Source organism: Amblyraja radiata, chromosome 20 (genome assembly GCF_010909765.2).
Source record: "Amblyraja radiata isolate CabotCenter1 chromosome 20, sAmbRad1.1.pri, whole genome shotgun sequence".
NCBI lineage: Eukaryota > Metazoa > Chordata > Chondrichthyes > Rajiformes > Rajidae > Amblyraja > Amblyraja radiata.
Window position 1 is genome coordinate 35,070,901 of NC_045975.1, and position 18,284 is coordinate 35,089,184.

Sequence of the window (18,284 nt, forward strand, 5' to 3'; positions counted from 1 at the left end):
ACAATGGGAGTGTTCAGCACTGGGAACCTAAGCAGGTAAGCAGCTATGAACAGGGTAGAATAGGGGGCCAGGTGTAAGGCTGGACTCATGGTCAGGAATGAGAGAAGGTATGCAACTGGAGTCAGGGTCAGGAGCAGTACCAGGTGTGCAGTGAGACCCAGGTTGGTCAAATTGGGCCAAGTGTTTGATTATAATCTGAATTCCATGCGTGAATAAACTAGATCATTCATGTGCTGCACCTGTTGATCAGAGCCTGGCTCTACTGTGGAATGTAATTAGGAATGTAATTTAGCCTAACCCTATTCAAAGCTAATCCAATTTAAAGCATAAATATTGCATTCAAGTGTAACTTAAAAGTTACACCAGATTGCACAATTTCAAACTAAAAAATGCGAAAGCTCCGTGCCCCCCCCCACCCACCCCACTCGGTCGCTAAGCTCCCTCGCAATTTCTCACTCCCAACTCTCACCCGATGTTGACAGCCCTGCTGTAAAGGCTAAAGTTTTAATTCAGCAGCCTAAAAAATTGATAGATTGCTTCTATTTTCCTTAATCACCAACAAGGTGCCATTCACTTGTATTTCTGCTTGGGGCACTCTCACTCCCATTATGGTACCTTTGCATGCAACTGGTGCCATCGCAACAACCTGGAGCTCAATGCTTTTAAGACGGTGGTATTGATTGTAGACTTTAGGAGAGCTCTTCCTCCCCTCCCCATACTCACCAGCAACAACACTACAGTCACATCTGTGGAGTCATTTAAGTTCCTTGGAGCCATAATCTCCAGGGACCTTAAATGGGAGGCCACCATCATAAAGGCCCAACAGAGGATGTACTTCCTGCGGCAGCTGAGAAAACACAATCTACCACAGGCAATGATGGTCCAGTTTTATACTGCCATCATATAGTCTATCCTCGCCTTCTCCATCATGGTCTGGTTTGGCTCAGCCACCAAGCACAACATCCGGAAGCTGCAGCGCATCGTTCGATCAGCCGAGAAGGTTGTTGGCTGCAACCTTCCCCCCATCGACGAACTGTACACTGCAAAGGCCAGGAAGACAGCGGATAAGATCATCTCTGACCCCTCTCACCTTGGCCACAAACTATTTGAAGCACTTCCTGGACTGTCAAATCCGCCACAGCCAGACACAAAAATAGCTTTTTTCCTCACGAGCTACTCAACAGCCAAAAGTCTGTAGCCTCCTTTTGCTCTGGTATTTTATTTAATTCTTCACATATATAAATTATAACGTTTTATTTTTAATTGTCTACTGTATATCGTGTTACTTGCGAGCAAAGCACCAAGGCAAATTCATTGTATGTATACATATTTGGCTAATAAAATGTATTCAATTCAACTGCAGGACGTACAACATCTGTCCCTTTTCCCTTTCCTTTCTACATTCCAGCATCTCCAACACTTTTTTCAGGTGAAGTCATGATTTATTTGCATGTCCTCCAATTTAATACCAGAATCTAGTGCTCACCATAAAGTATCCTTTACAATGGGGAAACCAAATGGAGATTGGGTGACTGCATTGTGGATCACTTCTATTCAGTCCGGGAAGATGAACCGGAACATCCACCTGTCTGTCTCTTTCATTCTTCAGCCCACTAATCTCTGCCTTGGACTCTTTTTGTGTTCAATATAAAATCACAAAAGCTTAAGGAACATCTTATGTTCTGGCTTCCAGACTTAACACAAAGTTTAAAAATTTAATGTAATCTGGTATTTCAACCTTTGCATTTCACATGCACCTTTGGATGTTTTTCTCTAATCAATTCAGTTAATTGTTCAGCTACTCCTTCTTACACCTCATCCAGACCTACCATTTGAATTCAGTATCCACTTTTGTACTTTATTTCATCTTGCACTATCGCTCCTTTGTCATTAAATCTTTCCTACCTTCCACACTATCGAGGGCATTGGTTTAAATTGAGAGGCAAGAGTTTAAAGGGGAATAGAGGGGCTATATACAGGGGTTGTTGGAACCTGGAATGTGCTATCTAAGGAGGTGATGGTGGCAGTTACTCTCAACGAGATTTAAGAAGCATGTGAACAAGCGCTTAAAACACTAAAGAGCCTGTCCCACTTGGGCGACATTTTAGGCGAGAGCCTAAAAAGAGGTTGTCGCGTGGTGACGCGGCGTGACGCATGAAGTGATGCACGGTAACGCGCGATGTCTCCCTGCCGCCCCAGGATTTGGTAATGTTGAAAATTTTGTGATGTTCAAAATCCTTGCGCGACATCTGCCTGTCTTACGCCCTTTCGCACGATGACCTACGGGTGACGCATGGTCATTGCCTATGCTAATTTATTTTGCATCACCGTGCATCACCACGCGTCACCCGTACGTTGTCTTGCGTCATGATGCGTCGCGGCGCGTCCCCTTTTATAGGGAAGCTGGTCAATCAAATGACGTCACGCGCCCCAGATGACGCAACCTGTCATATCTTGCCGTATCGTGTCGCGGGTAGATGTACATTGACGCCACTTGACAGCTGTGATGTCACAGGCTGCTGTCCTATGCTGACGCACGGTGACGCGTGCCCTGTCCAATGGTGACGCATGGTGACGTGGAGTGACATATCTTGGCGCAGCCTGTCGTACTACTTGACGGGTTTCAGGTGACATCGGGCATCAGTCACTGACGGCCGGGTGTCAGTCACTGTCGGCCGTCGTCGCCCATAAAATCGCAAAGTGGGACAGGCCCTTAAGGCTTAAAAGGCTAATGAGGGTAAATGTTATTAGTGTAGATGTACAATGGGCAGCAGGGACATTGAATGAACGGAAAGGTCTGTTTTTGTGCCCTATGACTGACTTGTTGGCATTTATGAGAGTCAGTATTCCCTGTAGTACTAACGTTAAAGTCCAGTAATATGCATGCCAGTAATTTCTTATGCATGCTATTAAACTATATTTATTTAATTCACAAAACACGGGATGGCATATATTAATTATCATTTGAATATAAATATTCAGTTGCTATCTAAAAGGCTCTAAAAGCTCAGAGCCATACTTGTAGTGGTGGGAGGGTTAATCATGTTGTGCTTTCTGACACTTGTTCATGTTCCTACCTTGACCATGATGGATATTTCTTCAATTCCCTTGGAGGCAGCATCTTGGACGATTGGGGTAACAAGGCCACGGTCTGTAGCAACAGCCACTGAGATGTCAATGGAGCCGAGCTGACGAGGTCCCTCACTGCTCCAGGTGGAATTCACATCTGGCATTTGCTTCAAAAGCATTTCATTGAGAGAAAATAGAGGGGTGGAGGAGGCAAAAAAGACACAGCTGTCAGAGAAAACTGCTGCACAGACAAGGACAGAATACTTCTGTTAAAAACAGAGGTGATTGTCCTCAATCAATTTCTTCATGATGGTACTGAGGGCAGATTCTGTAGCTATGAATTTATGTTAATACTCCTCTATATTCAATCTGGTGTATCCTTTGGCTTCCTTTCTGACTAGTTAACTACTGCCAAGTCAGCTGTCCACCCTCTCCCATTCCTACAGGATTTTTCAAACATTTCCAACCAGAATCTGCATTGCTTCACTGCAAAAGGCCCTGGTTTTCCATGTTTAATTTGCAGTTAGATGATCTTGTACGAGGATGCATTAGAGTGAATATATATGCTACATCCATCTGTAAAACACAGATATCAATGAAAGTATGGAAGGTTCTGTCAATGGAAGTCGTTGTCACACTGTATTCTGTATCCTGGTGATTTTCTCTTTCCACTACCTGTTGTACTTGTGTATGGCTTAATTGTACTCATGTATATATGTTTTCTGGATGCTTTCAAGAGAGAGTTAGATAGGGCTCTTAAAAAATAGCGTAGTCAGGGGATATGGAGAGAAGGCAGGAACTGATTGGGGATGATCAGCCATGCTCACATTGAATGGCGGTGCTGGCTCGAAGGGCCGAAGGGCCTACTCCTGCACCTATTGTCTATTGTCTGTATGATTTGACTGGATAGCATTCAAATATATTATGTGAAATATATGCTAGTATTTATCTTTTAACCTAATTGCCTCGATCTACCTTAGCAGATGTACTCTTATCTGTGTAATTGTTCAATCTAAATTTATGATTATAGTTCCTCATTTAACTTTGTTACTTTTAAATAAAATTATATCGCTGGGTTCCACATGTAGTCTCAAGAACTGAGCTCAATCTTCCCATGTACCCCACGAGTACACAGGGGAAATCATTGCTTAGATTCTTAGCCACTTCAGACAAGTCAGGAGATTGAGATAATATACCGGCGGACTTGGAGCAAATGGCAAGAAGCTTCTTTTCAATCACTTAATCTTTAATTATTACCGAGTGACATTGTATATGTTTAATTATTGTTTGTATGTTTTTGTTTATGATAAGTTTAGATGTTCTTAATATTTTTTAGCCATTAATTTAATATATAGTAGTTTTAAATGTTTCTGAATGGCAGGGACATTAAAATCACAGATGCAGCCAGACTGGGCATTTTGGGGAAGGCGCCTCTACACTGTGCCACCAAGCCAGAACTATTTATACCACGCTGTCAAGGTTCAGTTCCAATTCCAGGAATGCAGAGAGGCAGTGGGATCAGTCCTGTGCATCCTGCGACGTTAGCATAGCATGCAAGGATTATGGACAATGATTCCTGGAGTCTTGCACGTTTTGGCCCCATATCTATTCTGTGAAAACGTATTTAGGCTAAAATCTGATAATTTATTTGTATTTCTAAAATGCAAGCTTACTTAGCATTTCTCTCCCACACTGGACCGAATTTGCACTTTAGTGGTTGTTCTCCTCACTCTATTCCCATTTCAGTCCATTGATGAGCAAGATATTACCAGCTACTCCAATCCCTGAGTGTAATCGAAGAACACTTAATAAGTAGGCCAGTTACAAAAATAGATCACTTTGAACACAAAGGCTTTTGGCTCATTATCATAACAGGCGAGCATTTGCATCTATACAGGTTTCTCTATATGTTTGTCACTTCTAGTTAAAGTTTAACAAAGTGACATATTATACATGGCATATTTACAGGAAAGCAGGAAAGAGTTGCATTGAATCGTAAAATCCAACCTGGCTAAAACCATCTGCTTTCTTTGGAGACGTAGAATTAGTTACACTAACAATTTCAATAGTTTGTAGAATCTGCCTCAGGGCACAGCTGCAGCTTTTACTTGTATTGGGCTTTAACACACAGTTAAACACACAGTCTACAGTGTTCAAGAAGGAACTGCAGATGCTGGAAGTTCGAAGGTACACAAAAATGCTGGAGAAACTCAGCGGGTGCAGCAGCATCTATGGAGCGAAGGAAATAGGCGACGTTTCGGGCCGAAACCCTTCTTCAGACTGATGGGGGGTGGGGGGGAGAAGGAAGGAAAAAGGGGAGGAGGAGGAGCCCGAGGGCGGGGGGATGGGAGGAGACAGCTCGAGGGTTAAGGAAGGGGAGGAGACAGCAAGGGCTAGCAAAATTGGGAGAATTCAACGTTCATGCCATCCGGACGCAAGCAACCCAGGCGGAATATGAGGTGCTATTCCTCCAATTTCCGGTGTTGCTCACTCTGGCAATGGAGGAGACCCAGGACAGAGAGGTCGGATTGGGAATGGGAGGGGGAGTTGAAGTGCTGAGCCACCGGGAGTTCAGGTAGGTTATTGCGGAATGAGCGGAGGTGTTCGGCGAAACGATCGCCCAACCTCCGCATAGTCTCCCCGATGTAAATCAGCTGACATCTAGAGCAGCGGATGCAGTAGATGAGGTTGGAGGAGATACAGGTGAACCTTTGTCGCACCTGGAACGACTGCTTGGGTCCTTGAATGGAGTCGAGGGGGGAGGTGAAGGGACAGGTGTTGCATTTCTTGTGGTTGCAACGGAAAGTGCTCGGGGAGGGGGTGGTATGGGAGGGAAGGGAAGAATTGACAAGGGAGTTGCGGAGGGAGCGGTCTTTGCGGAAGGCAGACATAGGGGGAGATGGGAAGATGTGGCGAGTGGTGGGGTCACGTTGGAGGTGGCGGAAATGGCGGAGGATTATGTGTTGTATTTGCCGGCTGGTGGGGTGAAAGGTGAGGACTAGGGGGACTCTGCCTTTGTTGCGAGTGCGGGGATGGGGAGAGAGAGCAGTGTTGCGGGGTATGGATGAGACCCTGGTGCGAGCCTCATCTATGGTGGCGGAGGGGAATCCCCGTTCCCTGAAGAACGAGGACATTTCCGATGCCCTGGTGTGGAACGTCTCATCCTGGGAACAGATGCGGCGTAGGCGGAGGAATTGGGAGTAGGGGATGGAGTCTTTACAGGGGGCAGGGTGGGAAGACATGTAGTCTAGATAGCCATGTGAGTCAGTTGGTTTGTAGTGTATGTCGGTCAGAAGTCTGTCCCCTGCGATGGAGATGGTGAGGTCAAGGAATGGTAGGGAAGTGTCGGAAATGGTCCAGGTGTATTGGAGTGCCGGATGGAAGTTGGTGGTGAAGTGGATGAAGTCAGTCAGTTGTGAGTGGGTGCAGGAGGTGGCCCCAAAGCAGTCGTCAATGTAACGGAGGTAGAAGTCGGGGATGGGGCCCTGGTACGTATTGAACAAGGATTGTTCAACGTACCCGACAAAGAGGCAGGCGTAGCTGGGGCCCATGCGTGTGCCCATAGCTACGCCTTGTGTTTGGAGGAAATGGGAGAAGTCAAACGTAAAGTTGTTGAGGGTGAGGACCAACTCCGCTAGGCAGAGGAGAGTGTCAGTGGCTGGGTATAGGTTGCTCCTCTGGTCGAGGAAGAACCGGAGGGCTTTGAGGCCATCCTGGTGGGGGATGGAGGTGTAGAGTGACTGGACATCCATGGTGAAGATGAGGGGGTGAGGGCCTAGAGAGTGGAATGCACGGAGGCGGCGGAGAGTGTCTGAGGTGTCTAGAACATAGGTAGGAAGGGATTTGACCAAGGGGGATAGTATGGAGTCAAGGTATGTGGAGATGAGTTCGGTGGGGCACGAACAAGCAGAGACAATGGGTCTGCCGGGAGAGCCGGGTTTGTGGATTTTGGGGAGAAGGTAAAAACGGGCCGTGCGGAACGATGAGGTTGGAAGCTTGGTCGGGCAGGGCGTGGGAATTGATGAAGTCGGTGATGGTGCTAGATATGGTGGCCTGGTGCTCGTCAGTGGGGTCATGGTCCAAGGGTAAGTAGGAGGAGGTGTCCGAGAGTTGGCGATCCCTACCATTCCTTGACCTCACCATCTCCATCGCAGGGGACAGACTTCTGACCGACATTCACTACAAACCAACTGACTCACATGGCTATCTGGACTACACGTCTTCCCACCCTGCCCCCTGTAAGGACTCCATCCCCTACTCCCAATTCCTCCGCCTACGCCGCATCTGTTCCCAGGATGAGACGTTCCACACCAGGGCATCGGAAATGTCCTCGTTCTTCAGGGAACGGGGATTCCCCTCCGCCACCATAGATGAGGCTCGCACCAGGGTCTCATCCATACCCCGCAACACTGCTCTCTCTCCCCATCCCCGCACTCGCAACAAAGGCAGAGTCCCCCTAGTCCTCACCTTTCACCCCACCAGCCGGCAAATACAACACATAATCCTCCGCCATTTCCGCCACCTCCAACGTGACCCCACCAATCGCCACATCTTCCCATCTCCCCCTATGTCTGCCTTCCGCAAAGACCGCTCCCTCCGCAACTCCCTTGTCAATTCTTCCCGTACCACCCCCTCCCCGGGCACTTTCCGTTGCAACCGCAAGAAATGCAACACCTGTCCCTTCACCTCCCCCCTCGACTCCATTCAAGGACCTAAGCAGTCGTTCCAGGTGCGACAAAGGTTCACCTGTATCTCCTCCAACCTCATCTACTGCATCCGCTGCTCTAGATGTCAGCTGATTTACATTGGGGAGACTAAGCGGAGGTTGGGCGATCGTTTCGCCGAACACCTCCGCTCAGTCCGCAATAACCTACCTGAACTCCCGGTGGCTCAGCACTTCAACTCCCCCTCCCATTCCCAATCCGACCTCTCTGTCCTGGGTCTCCTCCATTGCCAGAGTGAGCAACACCGGAAATTGGAGGAACAGCACCTCATATTCCGCCTGGGTTGCTTGCGTCCTGATGGCATGAACGTTGAATTCTCCCAATTTTGCTAGCCCTTGCTGTCTCCTCCCCTTCCTTAACCCTCAAGCTGTCTCCTCCCATCCCCCCGCCCTCGGGCTCCTCCTCCTCCCTTTTTCCTTCCTTCTCCCCCCCACCCCCCGTCGGAACTTTTGAACTGGACATCTCAGTTCTACCTGTAGAAGTCGACCGAGCTTGAGTCTGATTCAGAGTCTGAAGAAGGGTTTCGACCCGAAAAGCCACCCACTCCTTCTTTCCATAAATGCTGCCTCACCCGGAGTTACTCCAGCATTTTGTGTCTAACATTGTGCTTACAGCATTTCCTCCCCAGGTTTCACCTTTTAAGCTCAGCTACGATTTGATACATTCCTCATTGAGCACTGGTAGTTTAATCCTGCCTCTGCTATTCCTGGCAGATGTGGCACAGTCAACAGTGTCATTGCCTCAGTACCAGTAACCTAGGTTCATGCTGATGTATTTGTACAATAGACCATAGACAATAAGTGCAGGAGTAGGCCATTCGGCCCTTCGAGCCAGCACCGCCATTCATTTTGATTATGGCTGATCATCCACAATCAGAACCCCGTTCCTGCCTTCTCCCCATATCCTTTGATTCTGCTATCTTTAAGAGCACTTTCTAACTCTCTCTTGAAAGCATCTAGAGAATTGGCCTCCACTGCCTTCTGAGGCAGAGAATTCCACAGATTCACAACTCTGGGTGAAAACGTTTTTCCTCATCTCCATTCTAAATGGCCAACCCCCTTTTATTAAACTGTGGCTCCTGGTTCTGGACTCCCCCAACATTTGGAACATGTTTCCTGCCTCTAGCATGTCTAATCCCTTAGCTTTCTACACTGCCTGCTTTACATGCATGCTTACTTTCAGTGACTGATGAAAAAGGACCCCCAGATCTCGTTGTACTTTCCCTTTTCCCAACTTGGCACCATTCATATAATAATCTGCCTTCCTGTTTGTGCCACCAACGTGAATAACCTCACAGTTATCCACTTTAAACTGCATCTGCCATGCATCTGCCCATTCACCCAACCTGTCCAAGTCACCCTGCATCCTCATAGCAACCTCCTCACAGTTCACACAGCCATCCAGCTTTGTGCCATCTGCAAATTTGCTAATGTTATATTTAATATCTTCATCTAAAGCATTAATGTATATTGTAAATAGCTGCGGTCCCAGCACCAAGCCTTGCGGTACCCCAATAGTCACTGCCTGCCATTCTGAAAGGGACCCGTTAATCCCTACTCTTTTTTTCCTGTCTGCCAACCAATTTTCTATCCATGTCAGTACCCTACCCCCAATACCACATGCTCTAATTTTTCTCACTAATCTCCTTTGTGGGACCTTATCAAAAGCTTTCTAAAAGTCCAGGTACACTACATCCACTGGCTCTCCCTTGTCCATTTTCCTAGTCACTTCCTCAAAAAATTCCAGAAGCATGATTTCCCCTTCATAAATCCATGCTGACTTGGACCGATCCTGTTATTGCTATCCAAATTTGCTGCTATTTCATCTTTTATAATTGACTCCAGCATCTTCCCCACCACCGATGTCAGGCTAACTAGTCTATAATTCCCTGTTTTCTCTCTCCCGCCTTTCTTAAAAAGTGGGATAACATTAGCTACCCTCCAATCCACAGGAACTGATCCTGAATCTATAGAACATTGGAAAATGTTCACCAATACGTCCACGATTTCTAGAACCACTTCCTTAAGTAGACCATCAGGACCTGGGGATTTATCAGCCATCAGTCCCATCAGTCAACCCAACACTATTTCCTGCCTAATGTGAATTTCCTTCAGTTCCTCCGTCACCCTAGGTCCTCTGGCCATGAGTACATCTGGGAGATTGTTTGTGTTTTCCTTAGTGAGGACAGATCCAAAGTACCTGTTCAACTCGTCTGTCATTTCCTTGTTCCCCATAATAAATTCACCTGTTTCTGTCTTCAAGGGTCCAACTTTGGTATTAACTTATTTTTTCCTCTTCACATACCCAAAGAAGCTTTTACTATCCTCCTTTATATTCTTGGCTAGCTTAACTTCGTACCTCAACTATTCTCCCCGTATTGCCTTTTTCGTTAGCTTCTGTTCCTCTTTAAAAGTTTCCCAATCCTCTGGATTCCCGCTCATCTTTGCTATGTTATACTTCTTCTCTTTTATTTTTATACTGTCCTTGACTTCCCTTGTCAGCCACGGTCGCCCCTTACTCCCCTTAGAATCTTCTTCCTCTTTGGAATGAACTGATCCTGTACCTTATGCATTATCCCCAGAAATATCTGCCACTCTTGTTCCACTCTCATCCCTGCTAGGGTATCTTTCCAGTCAACTTTGGCCAGCTCCTCCCTCATGCCTCAATAGCTCCCTTTGCTCAACTGTAATACTGACACTTCCGATTTTCCCTTCTCCCTCTATAGTTGTAGATTAAAACATTATATTATGGTCACTACTTCCTAATGGCTCCTTTACCTCGAGGTCCCTTATCAAATCCGGTTCATTACACAACACTAAATCCAGAATTGCCTTCACCCTGGTAGGCTCTAATACATGCTGCTCTAAGAATCCATCTCGGAGGCACTCCACAAACTCCCTTTCTTGGGGTCCAGTACCAACCTGATTTTCCTAGTCCACCTGCATGTTGAAATCTCCCATAACAACTGTAGCATTACCTTTGCGAAATGCCAATTTAAACTCTTGATTCAACTTGCACCCTACATCCAGGCTACTGTTTTGGGGCCTGTAGATAACTCCCATTAGGGTTTTTTTACCCTTACAATTCCTCAGTTCTATCCATACTGGCTCTACATCTCCTGATTCTATGTCACCCCTCGCAAGGGACTGAATTTCATTCCTCACCAACAGAGCTACCCAAGGCCTCAGTTTATTCTAGGCAGGTCCACGCTAGACTTTGATACTGATGTTTGTGATGTGAAGCAAATCCCTTGCACTATATCATTTCTCTTTCAGACCTCACTTACTTTCAGTGTGACAGCAGCTGCCTTGATAATGAAATCATTCACAGAGACCTTGATGTCATCTAGAAAAAAAAAAGACATCAATGAGAATGAGAGATTTACTTCGAAAGAGCTGCAGCTTTTCATTAATGCAATGCTTGAAAAAGGACAGTGGAATGATAATGTCTGTACAGACCCCTCCTCTGTTGCTGCAGATAGTGTCCTGGCAGATGTGGCATTTGTGCAGCTTTCTGAGAATCAAGGACATTACTGTACTAAAGATTTTATACAATTATCGAGCCTCAAGCTGTGGCCAATGCTAGAGTGAATGAAGGCATGCATTCTTTACAAATTCTATTTATATCGCAGAGTATTAAAATATATATATTTGTGGGGAAAAAAAGTATTTCTAGAGGCTTCAAAAACCAATTAAAAAAAACATTCCATAATTCAAATTGCCTTTGGGTGGTCAGGATATACCAAAAATAACTGTTTCTTTACCAGATATTGTAAAAGCAAAATACTGCGGCTGCTAGAAACCTCAGCAAATCAAGCATTATCCGCAGAGAGAGTTGTTAATGATTCAGGTCAATGACCTTTCATCCAAAGTGGCATTAGTCAGAGATGAAAGGCCTTTTTGGATGCAGAGCAATTAAGAAGCAAATAAAAGGAAGCCGGTGATCGTTGGAAAGCAGGAGGGAATAAATGCAAGGGGAACGTATTAGTTTATTATTGGTATTGGCTTATTAATATCATGTGTACTGAGATACAGTGAAAATCTTTTGTGCGCTGTCCAAACACATCACCCCTTAAGCAGTACAACAGATAAAATAGTTACAACTGCAAGGTGCAGCCACAAAAAATGTGCAAGGACCACAACTAAGTAGGTTGGAAGATTGGGAATTTATCCCCAGCATACGAGAGGTCTATTCAAGGTAACAGTGGGAAAGAAGCCATCCTTAAATCTGATGGTATGTGCTTTTATGTCCTCTGCCTAATAGAAGAGGGGAGCAGAGAGAATGACCGGGGTACGAGTGGTCTCTAATTATGTCGGCTATTTTCTTGAGGCAGTGTGATGTTTGTTTGGAGTCGATTGGGATTGGTGATGGTGGGGTGACGGAGGGGATGGGGTGGGAGGCTGGTTTGTGTGATGGCCCGGGCTGTGAACGTGGGTGATAATGTGACAAATAATGAAGGAAATGTAACCTTTGGGGGGGGGGGGGGGAGGGGGGAGTGGAAATTGACTGAAATTACAGAAGAACTGTGAATGCTAATTATCTAACATTGTTTAATTATGCTAAATTTGGAAAGCTGAAAGGTGCCTAGCCAGAAGATGATTTACCACTGCTGAGGCTTAATGGAGCTTTTAAAGAAATATGTAGGAGGCCTTCAGCAGTGAAGTCAGTCAGAGTGGGATGGAGGACAGGCAAATTTGATCTCAAGGCCGCACATGCAGAATGGATTCAAGTGTTTTAAAAAACTGTCATTCAGAGGAGAGTGTTAGTAGAGGGGAAATGGTTGGGTCTTGTTCAAGGAAGAAACGGAGAGCCTTGAAACCTTCCCGGTGGGAGATGGAGGTGTAGAGATATTGGACGTCCATTATCTCTACGTCCAGTAAAGATGAGTACATGGGGGCCTGGAAACTAAAAGTTATTGAAGAGTTCAAGGGCTTGTGAGGTGTCTTGGAAGTAGGATTGGTAGCGATTGGTTCAGGGGGATGGGATATAATCGAGGGACGTAGAATGTGTTCAGTGGTCAGGAGCAGACAGTAACAGGGTCTGCCAAAGCAGTTCTGTGTGTGGATTTTGGGAAGAAGTGGGTAATGCAGGGCTGGGGTACCATAAAGTTGGAGGCTGTAGGGGGTAGATCGCCAGAGGTGATGAAATCAGAGGCAGTCTGGGAGATAATGGCCTTGTGTTCATCTATGGGGTCATGGTCAAAGGATTGGTGTGAGGTCAGAGGCCTCAATACAGTAGGCTGCCAGACTTGAACGGCACCTTCCTTGTCGGCAGGTTTAATGTCGGGATTGTTGTGAAGTGACTGGAGGGCTTTGCATTCAGAGTGTGTGAGATTGGAGTGAGTAAGGAGAGTAGAAAATTCAAGACGGTTGATGTTTCGCTGGCAATTAGAAACAACAAGGTCCGGAGAGGATAGAAGGCCGGCAGGGGGAGTCCAAGAGGAGAAGGAATGTTGGAGGCAGGAGAAGAGGGTCGTCACTGGGCGGTAAGGACTCGTGCCCAAATAAACAATCTGAATTTTGACCTTGGAGCTCAGAGTCAGACTGAATACATCAATGTAAGCGCTGTCTAGTTTACGCTGAGCAAGTAATCTGAATTTCAAGCTTAAAACTCAGTTCAAAATCAAACAGAACACAATGGATGTGACAAGTAAAATGGATGAACGAGGGCCAGTTGATGTAGTGTATCTGGAATTTCAGAAAGCCTTTGATAAGGTCCCACACAGGAGATTAGTGGGCAAAATTAGAGCACATGGTATTGGTGGTAGGGTATTGACATGGACAGAGAATTGGTTGACAGACAGGAAACAAAGAGTAGGAATAAAAGAGCAGGAATAAACAGGAATAAACCCTGTCACAATGGTAGGCAGTGGCGAGTGGAATGCAGCAAGGCTCGGTGCTGGGGCCGCAACTATTTAAATATATATGAATGATTTAAGACTGAGATGAGAAAAAACGTTTTCACTCAGAGAGTTGTGAATTTGTGGAGTTCTCTGCCACAGAAGGCAGTAGAGGCCAATTCACTGGATGAATTTAAAAGAGAGTTAGATACTCTAGGGGCTAGTGGAATCAAGGGATATGGAGAGAAGGCAGGCACGGGTTACTGATTGTGGATGATCAGCCATGATCACAATGAATGGCAGTACTGGCTCGAAGGGTCAAATGGCCTCCTTCTGCACTATGTTTCTATGTTTCCATCACCAGGTGCCATCAGGTCTAAGCTGAGCAATCAGCCAGGAAGCAGTATGAAGTTGAGTGATAAGAAAGAGGTGCCCAAGCTTTTGTCTTTACAGACCAAGGACCCCTCTGGTTACACAAGATTAAATCGATTTTTCCTTCACCTCTGCAGATATCAAGTGTGTAGTACAATAGAATTTATCTCATACATACATCAATGATAGCGTCCCGCTGATACTTATTTTATGAAACTTGTGAACTACAGGAAAATGAGATAAAGTAACAAATAAATGTCTATGTTTCTAGGACCTGCTTATAAGGGCTCAGAAGTCAACCTGGGCCAACTACTCCAATGGGCCATAATTCAGCTGGAGATGACTTGACACATCTAACCTGTTGAAAAGTCCAGTCAGCTGGGTACAAATCAAGTGTATTACATGAAAAAAATCACAGCACATCAAATAAATGAGTAAGTACACAGGTGTAGGAAAATGGATTAAATTAACAATTAAAATGCATTTAAGACAAAATAAGGCAGGCCAAAACAAATAGGGAATAATGTAAATAAGAGCAGAGGGTGTGGCAAACTCTAATGCCTATTAAATAATGCAAGGTGATATGGGCAAGGAATAGGCAGTGGGAGGGAGGAGCCAGTGAGGGGGACCAGAGGGGTAGTGGCTGGAATTGGCGGTGCGATGGGGACTCACAGCGGGCGCTAGTCGTTCTCCTCCTCCGGGATCATGGTCTCCGCTTTCCGTTTGGCGACATCTCGGACTCTGGGTTGGGTCTCCGACTCCGGGCTGGGCCGGGTCTCCCACGCTGGACTGCTGCTTGGGGCGGGGCTGCTGCTTGGGGCGGGGCTGCTGCTTGGGGCGGGGCTGCTGCTTGGAGTCGGGCTGCTGCTTGGGGCTGGGCTGCTTGGGGCGGGGCGTGGCTGGGCTGCTTGGGGCTGGGCTGCTGCTTGAGGCGGGGTGGAAGATTGCAACCTTTACGTGGTCCGTCCTGTTTCGACGAATGCAATCAACCCGGCGTGCACAATCAAATAAGATCAAATAGAACAAGTTGTCCTACAACTTTAGACTGTGCACACAATACGCAAGAAGAAGAAGCTGCTTGGGGCGGGGCTGCTTGGGGCGTGGCTGTAAATTGGGGCGGGACTGCTTCGGGTCCCTCCGAAAGTCCAGTTGGAAACCTCCACCGGCCACCCTCAGCTCCAGTAAAGACGCAATGCCGCAGGAAGGGGCGGACTGTCCCGGGGAGTGACGGGGAAGAGACTAATCTTCGCGGCACCGACTGGCAGGAGAAAAGATCGATCTGCACAGGCGCGGTTTTTAAGATTTTTAAACCTCGCTAACTTTTACATTATCCCACTGATTGGATCGAAACTTGGTGCACTCCCAACGCACGAGAACGGTGAGTGAGCTGGCGAAAAATCGTAGCACTATCGCGTACCGCTTTTGCGCAAATAGAAAAGCCGCGCAAACTGGAAGAGCACAGGATCAGAGCTTAAGTTATGTATAGATAGATAGATGTGATTTTCCTTATTATTTGTGTAATTTGTTTTTTTTGTGTTTTGTCTGTCTAGTGCCTGTGATACTGTTGCAAGCAAGCTTTTCATTGTACCTGTACCAAACTGTACGTGCATATGACAAAAACTATATACTGCATATACAATAGGCTATATACTGTCTATAAAATAATTTTAGATAAATGCATTAAGAGAATCTCAATACATCTAGATTATGAGTTTACTCTCTGTCGACGGAGAACCCATGAAATACTTCAAGGCTTGGTTAAAATCTGATTAAAAAGGGAAAGGTTTAATATTATGGAAGTTAGCAGGAATAGACTAAAATGCTTAAGTGGAGAGGAACATAATTGAAGACATAATGTGTCAAATAACATGTTGTTTCTATGTTGTAACTTGCAGTTATTTAGTGATTATTCCAAGTACTTGGCTTTTTTGTAATTACTGTTAATCTATTGAATTGTGCAATGAATTTACATCAGAATTATTTCCGATGACAATGCACTACATTCCTGCACATTTTCACCGAATTGCTATAAACAAGCCCAGGCCTGAATAATCAGGTTCACACGCTGTACTATCCAGGCTCAGAGAACTGGCACACACCGTATCATTATACCAAAAGTTACCAGTATAATGTACTTAGAAGAAATGCATTAATAACTTTACCATGGATGAGGGACAATATTTTAGACAAAACTATTTATATGCATGAAGTCAATGGCATAACATTACGCACTTGTATTCATTTGATTAAAAAGTTACCACATACAGATCACCAGTAGTCTAAAATATCCTATGTAAGGAGAAAAGAGTAAGGCTATCAATATCCTTTAAACATACACCAACAAAAGCCTAAAGGGCAGGAAGGGGTGGGAGATGAGTGCATGAAGATGGGCAAAGGAGCAGAGTGACTCAGGGTGAGTGAGAGAAAGTGGGAGAAATGGGTGGGGAAGGAAAAGAGGGGTCAATACTTGAAAGTTGGAGAATTAAATATTCATTCTGTTGGGTAGTAGGCAATCCAAGCTGAGTATAAGGTGCTGTTCCTCCAGTTTGCATGCGGCCTCACTTGGAGACATCCAGCGACAGAAAAGACAGTATGGGAAGGGGAAGGAGAGTTTTATTTGATTGATTGATTGAAAGATAGCATGGAAACAGGTCCTTCAGCCCATCGAGTCCACCTGACCATCGATCACTTGTTCACACTAGTTCTATGTTTTCCCTCTTTTTCTTCCACTCTCTACACATGAGGCGCATTTTCCAGATTAACTTACAAATCTGCACATCTTTGGGATGTGGGAGGAAAACTGGCCAAACCCACATGGTCAACGAAGAAACGTGCAAATGCCACACAGACAGCAGCCGGGGTCAGGATTGTACCTGGTCTCTCGTGTTGAGGCAGCTGCTCTACCAGTGGCATCACTGTGGAAATGGTTAGTAACCTTGAAATCTAGCATGCCTTGGCTGACAGAGCGCAAGTGTTCAACAAAAGGGTCGCCTCGTCTACACTTGGTCTTGCCGATATTATGGGGGAAGTACCTGGGGAGGGGCTGGATGGGTGGGAAAGGGCAAGTGAAACCATATGTTATAGAGGGAGTGGCCTATACGGAAAGCGGAGAGGGTGGGAATGGGAAGATGTGACTGGTTGTAGGATCACATCGAAAGTGGCGGAAATGTCGGAGAATGACGTGTTGCATGTAGTGGCTGGTGAGGTAAAAGATACGGACAAGGGAAACTCAATCCTTGTTCCGTATGGGTGGTGGGGAGTGAGATCAGAACTGCAGGACACAGAGAAGGCATGGGTGAGGGCGTCATTTACAGCAGCAGTTGGGAAACTGTTTAGTGAATGAAAGAGAACATCTCGGATGTCCTAGATTGGAAAGCCTCAGCCTAGCAGCAGATGTGGTAGAGACGGAGAAACTGAGAGTAATGGATGGCGCCCTTGAAAGATGCAGGGTGGGAGGTAGTGCAGTCAAGATATCTGTGGGAGTCAGTGGATTTGTGGTAGATGTCTATCCCGTGGTGAAGATGGATAGATTGAGAAAGGGAAGAGATGGTAGAGAGAGGGATATGGCCAACAGGCTGGCAAATGGGACTAGCATGTATGGGGTGTCTTGGTCAACCTCAACAAGTTGGGCCGAAGGACCTGTCTACATGCTGTATTATTTTTGGGAAGCAGTTTTTTCCCACTACAGCTTTGTGTGCATGGGCATACACTGGGGATCAGGGATAAATGCGGCCACCCAACAGAATTTGAAGAAGCTATTTGGAGGAAATTGTGCAGAAACATAGAAATATATTTACTTTAATGCTCGTAATCCCATATGTTTAAGTGATCTTTGATTAGTTCTTGCCAAAGTGACACTTTTGTTAATTAGCACATTTCATGGGCTCGTTTTCTTTTGATGCTAAGTGGAGGTAAATTACTGTGAAGGAACATATAGATGGCACCTGCCTGAAGAAGACATTTTAAGTCCATGAATAATGACCGCGGATGTGTAACAATTAACAAGTGTAACATGTAAAAAGCAATAAAATAATAACAAAAAGAGTATGATTACATGGAGAAACAAGAGATTGCAGATGCTGGAATCTTGAACAAAACATAAAGTGCTGGAGGAAATTGGTGGGTCAGGCAGCATTTGTGGAGGAAAAGGATAAGAAACATTTCAGGCTGGGGCCTTCTTCAGAAGTGTCTCGACACAAAACGTTGCTAGTCCATTCACTCCACAGATGCTGCCTGATCTGCAGAGTTCCTCCAGCACTTTGTGATTGCACTGTGTTTCA

The 18,284-nt window shown here is 45.7% G+C and overlaps 1 protein-coding gene across 1 annotated transcript in view; it reads right to left on the reverse strand.

Annotated features, from left to right (window-relative positions):
- pdhx (pyruvate dehydrogenase complex component X) overlaps positions 1 to 18,284 on the reverse strand; it is a 163,637-nt gene that overhangs the window by 41,200 nt on the left and 104,153 nt on the right. The window contains exons 8-9 of the mRNA XM_033039259.1: positions 11,080 to 11,138; positions 3,078 to 3,236 (exon numbers count right to left, since the gene is read on the reverse strand). Of these exons, the coding sequence (XP_032895150.1) occupies positions 3,078 to 3,236; positions 11,080 to 11,138 (218 nt within the window). The remainder of the gene's footprint in view (positions 1 to 3,077; positions 3,237 to 11,079; positions 11,139 to 18,284) is intronic.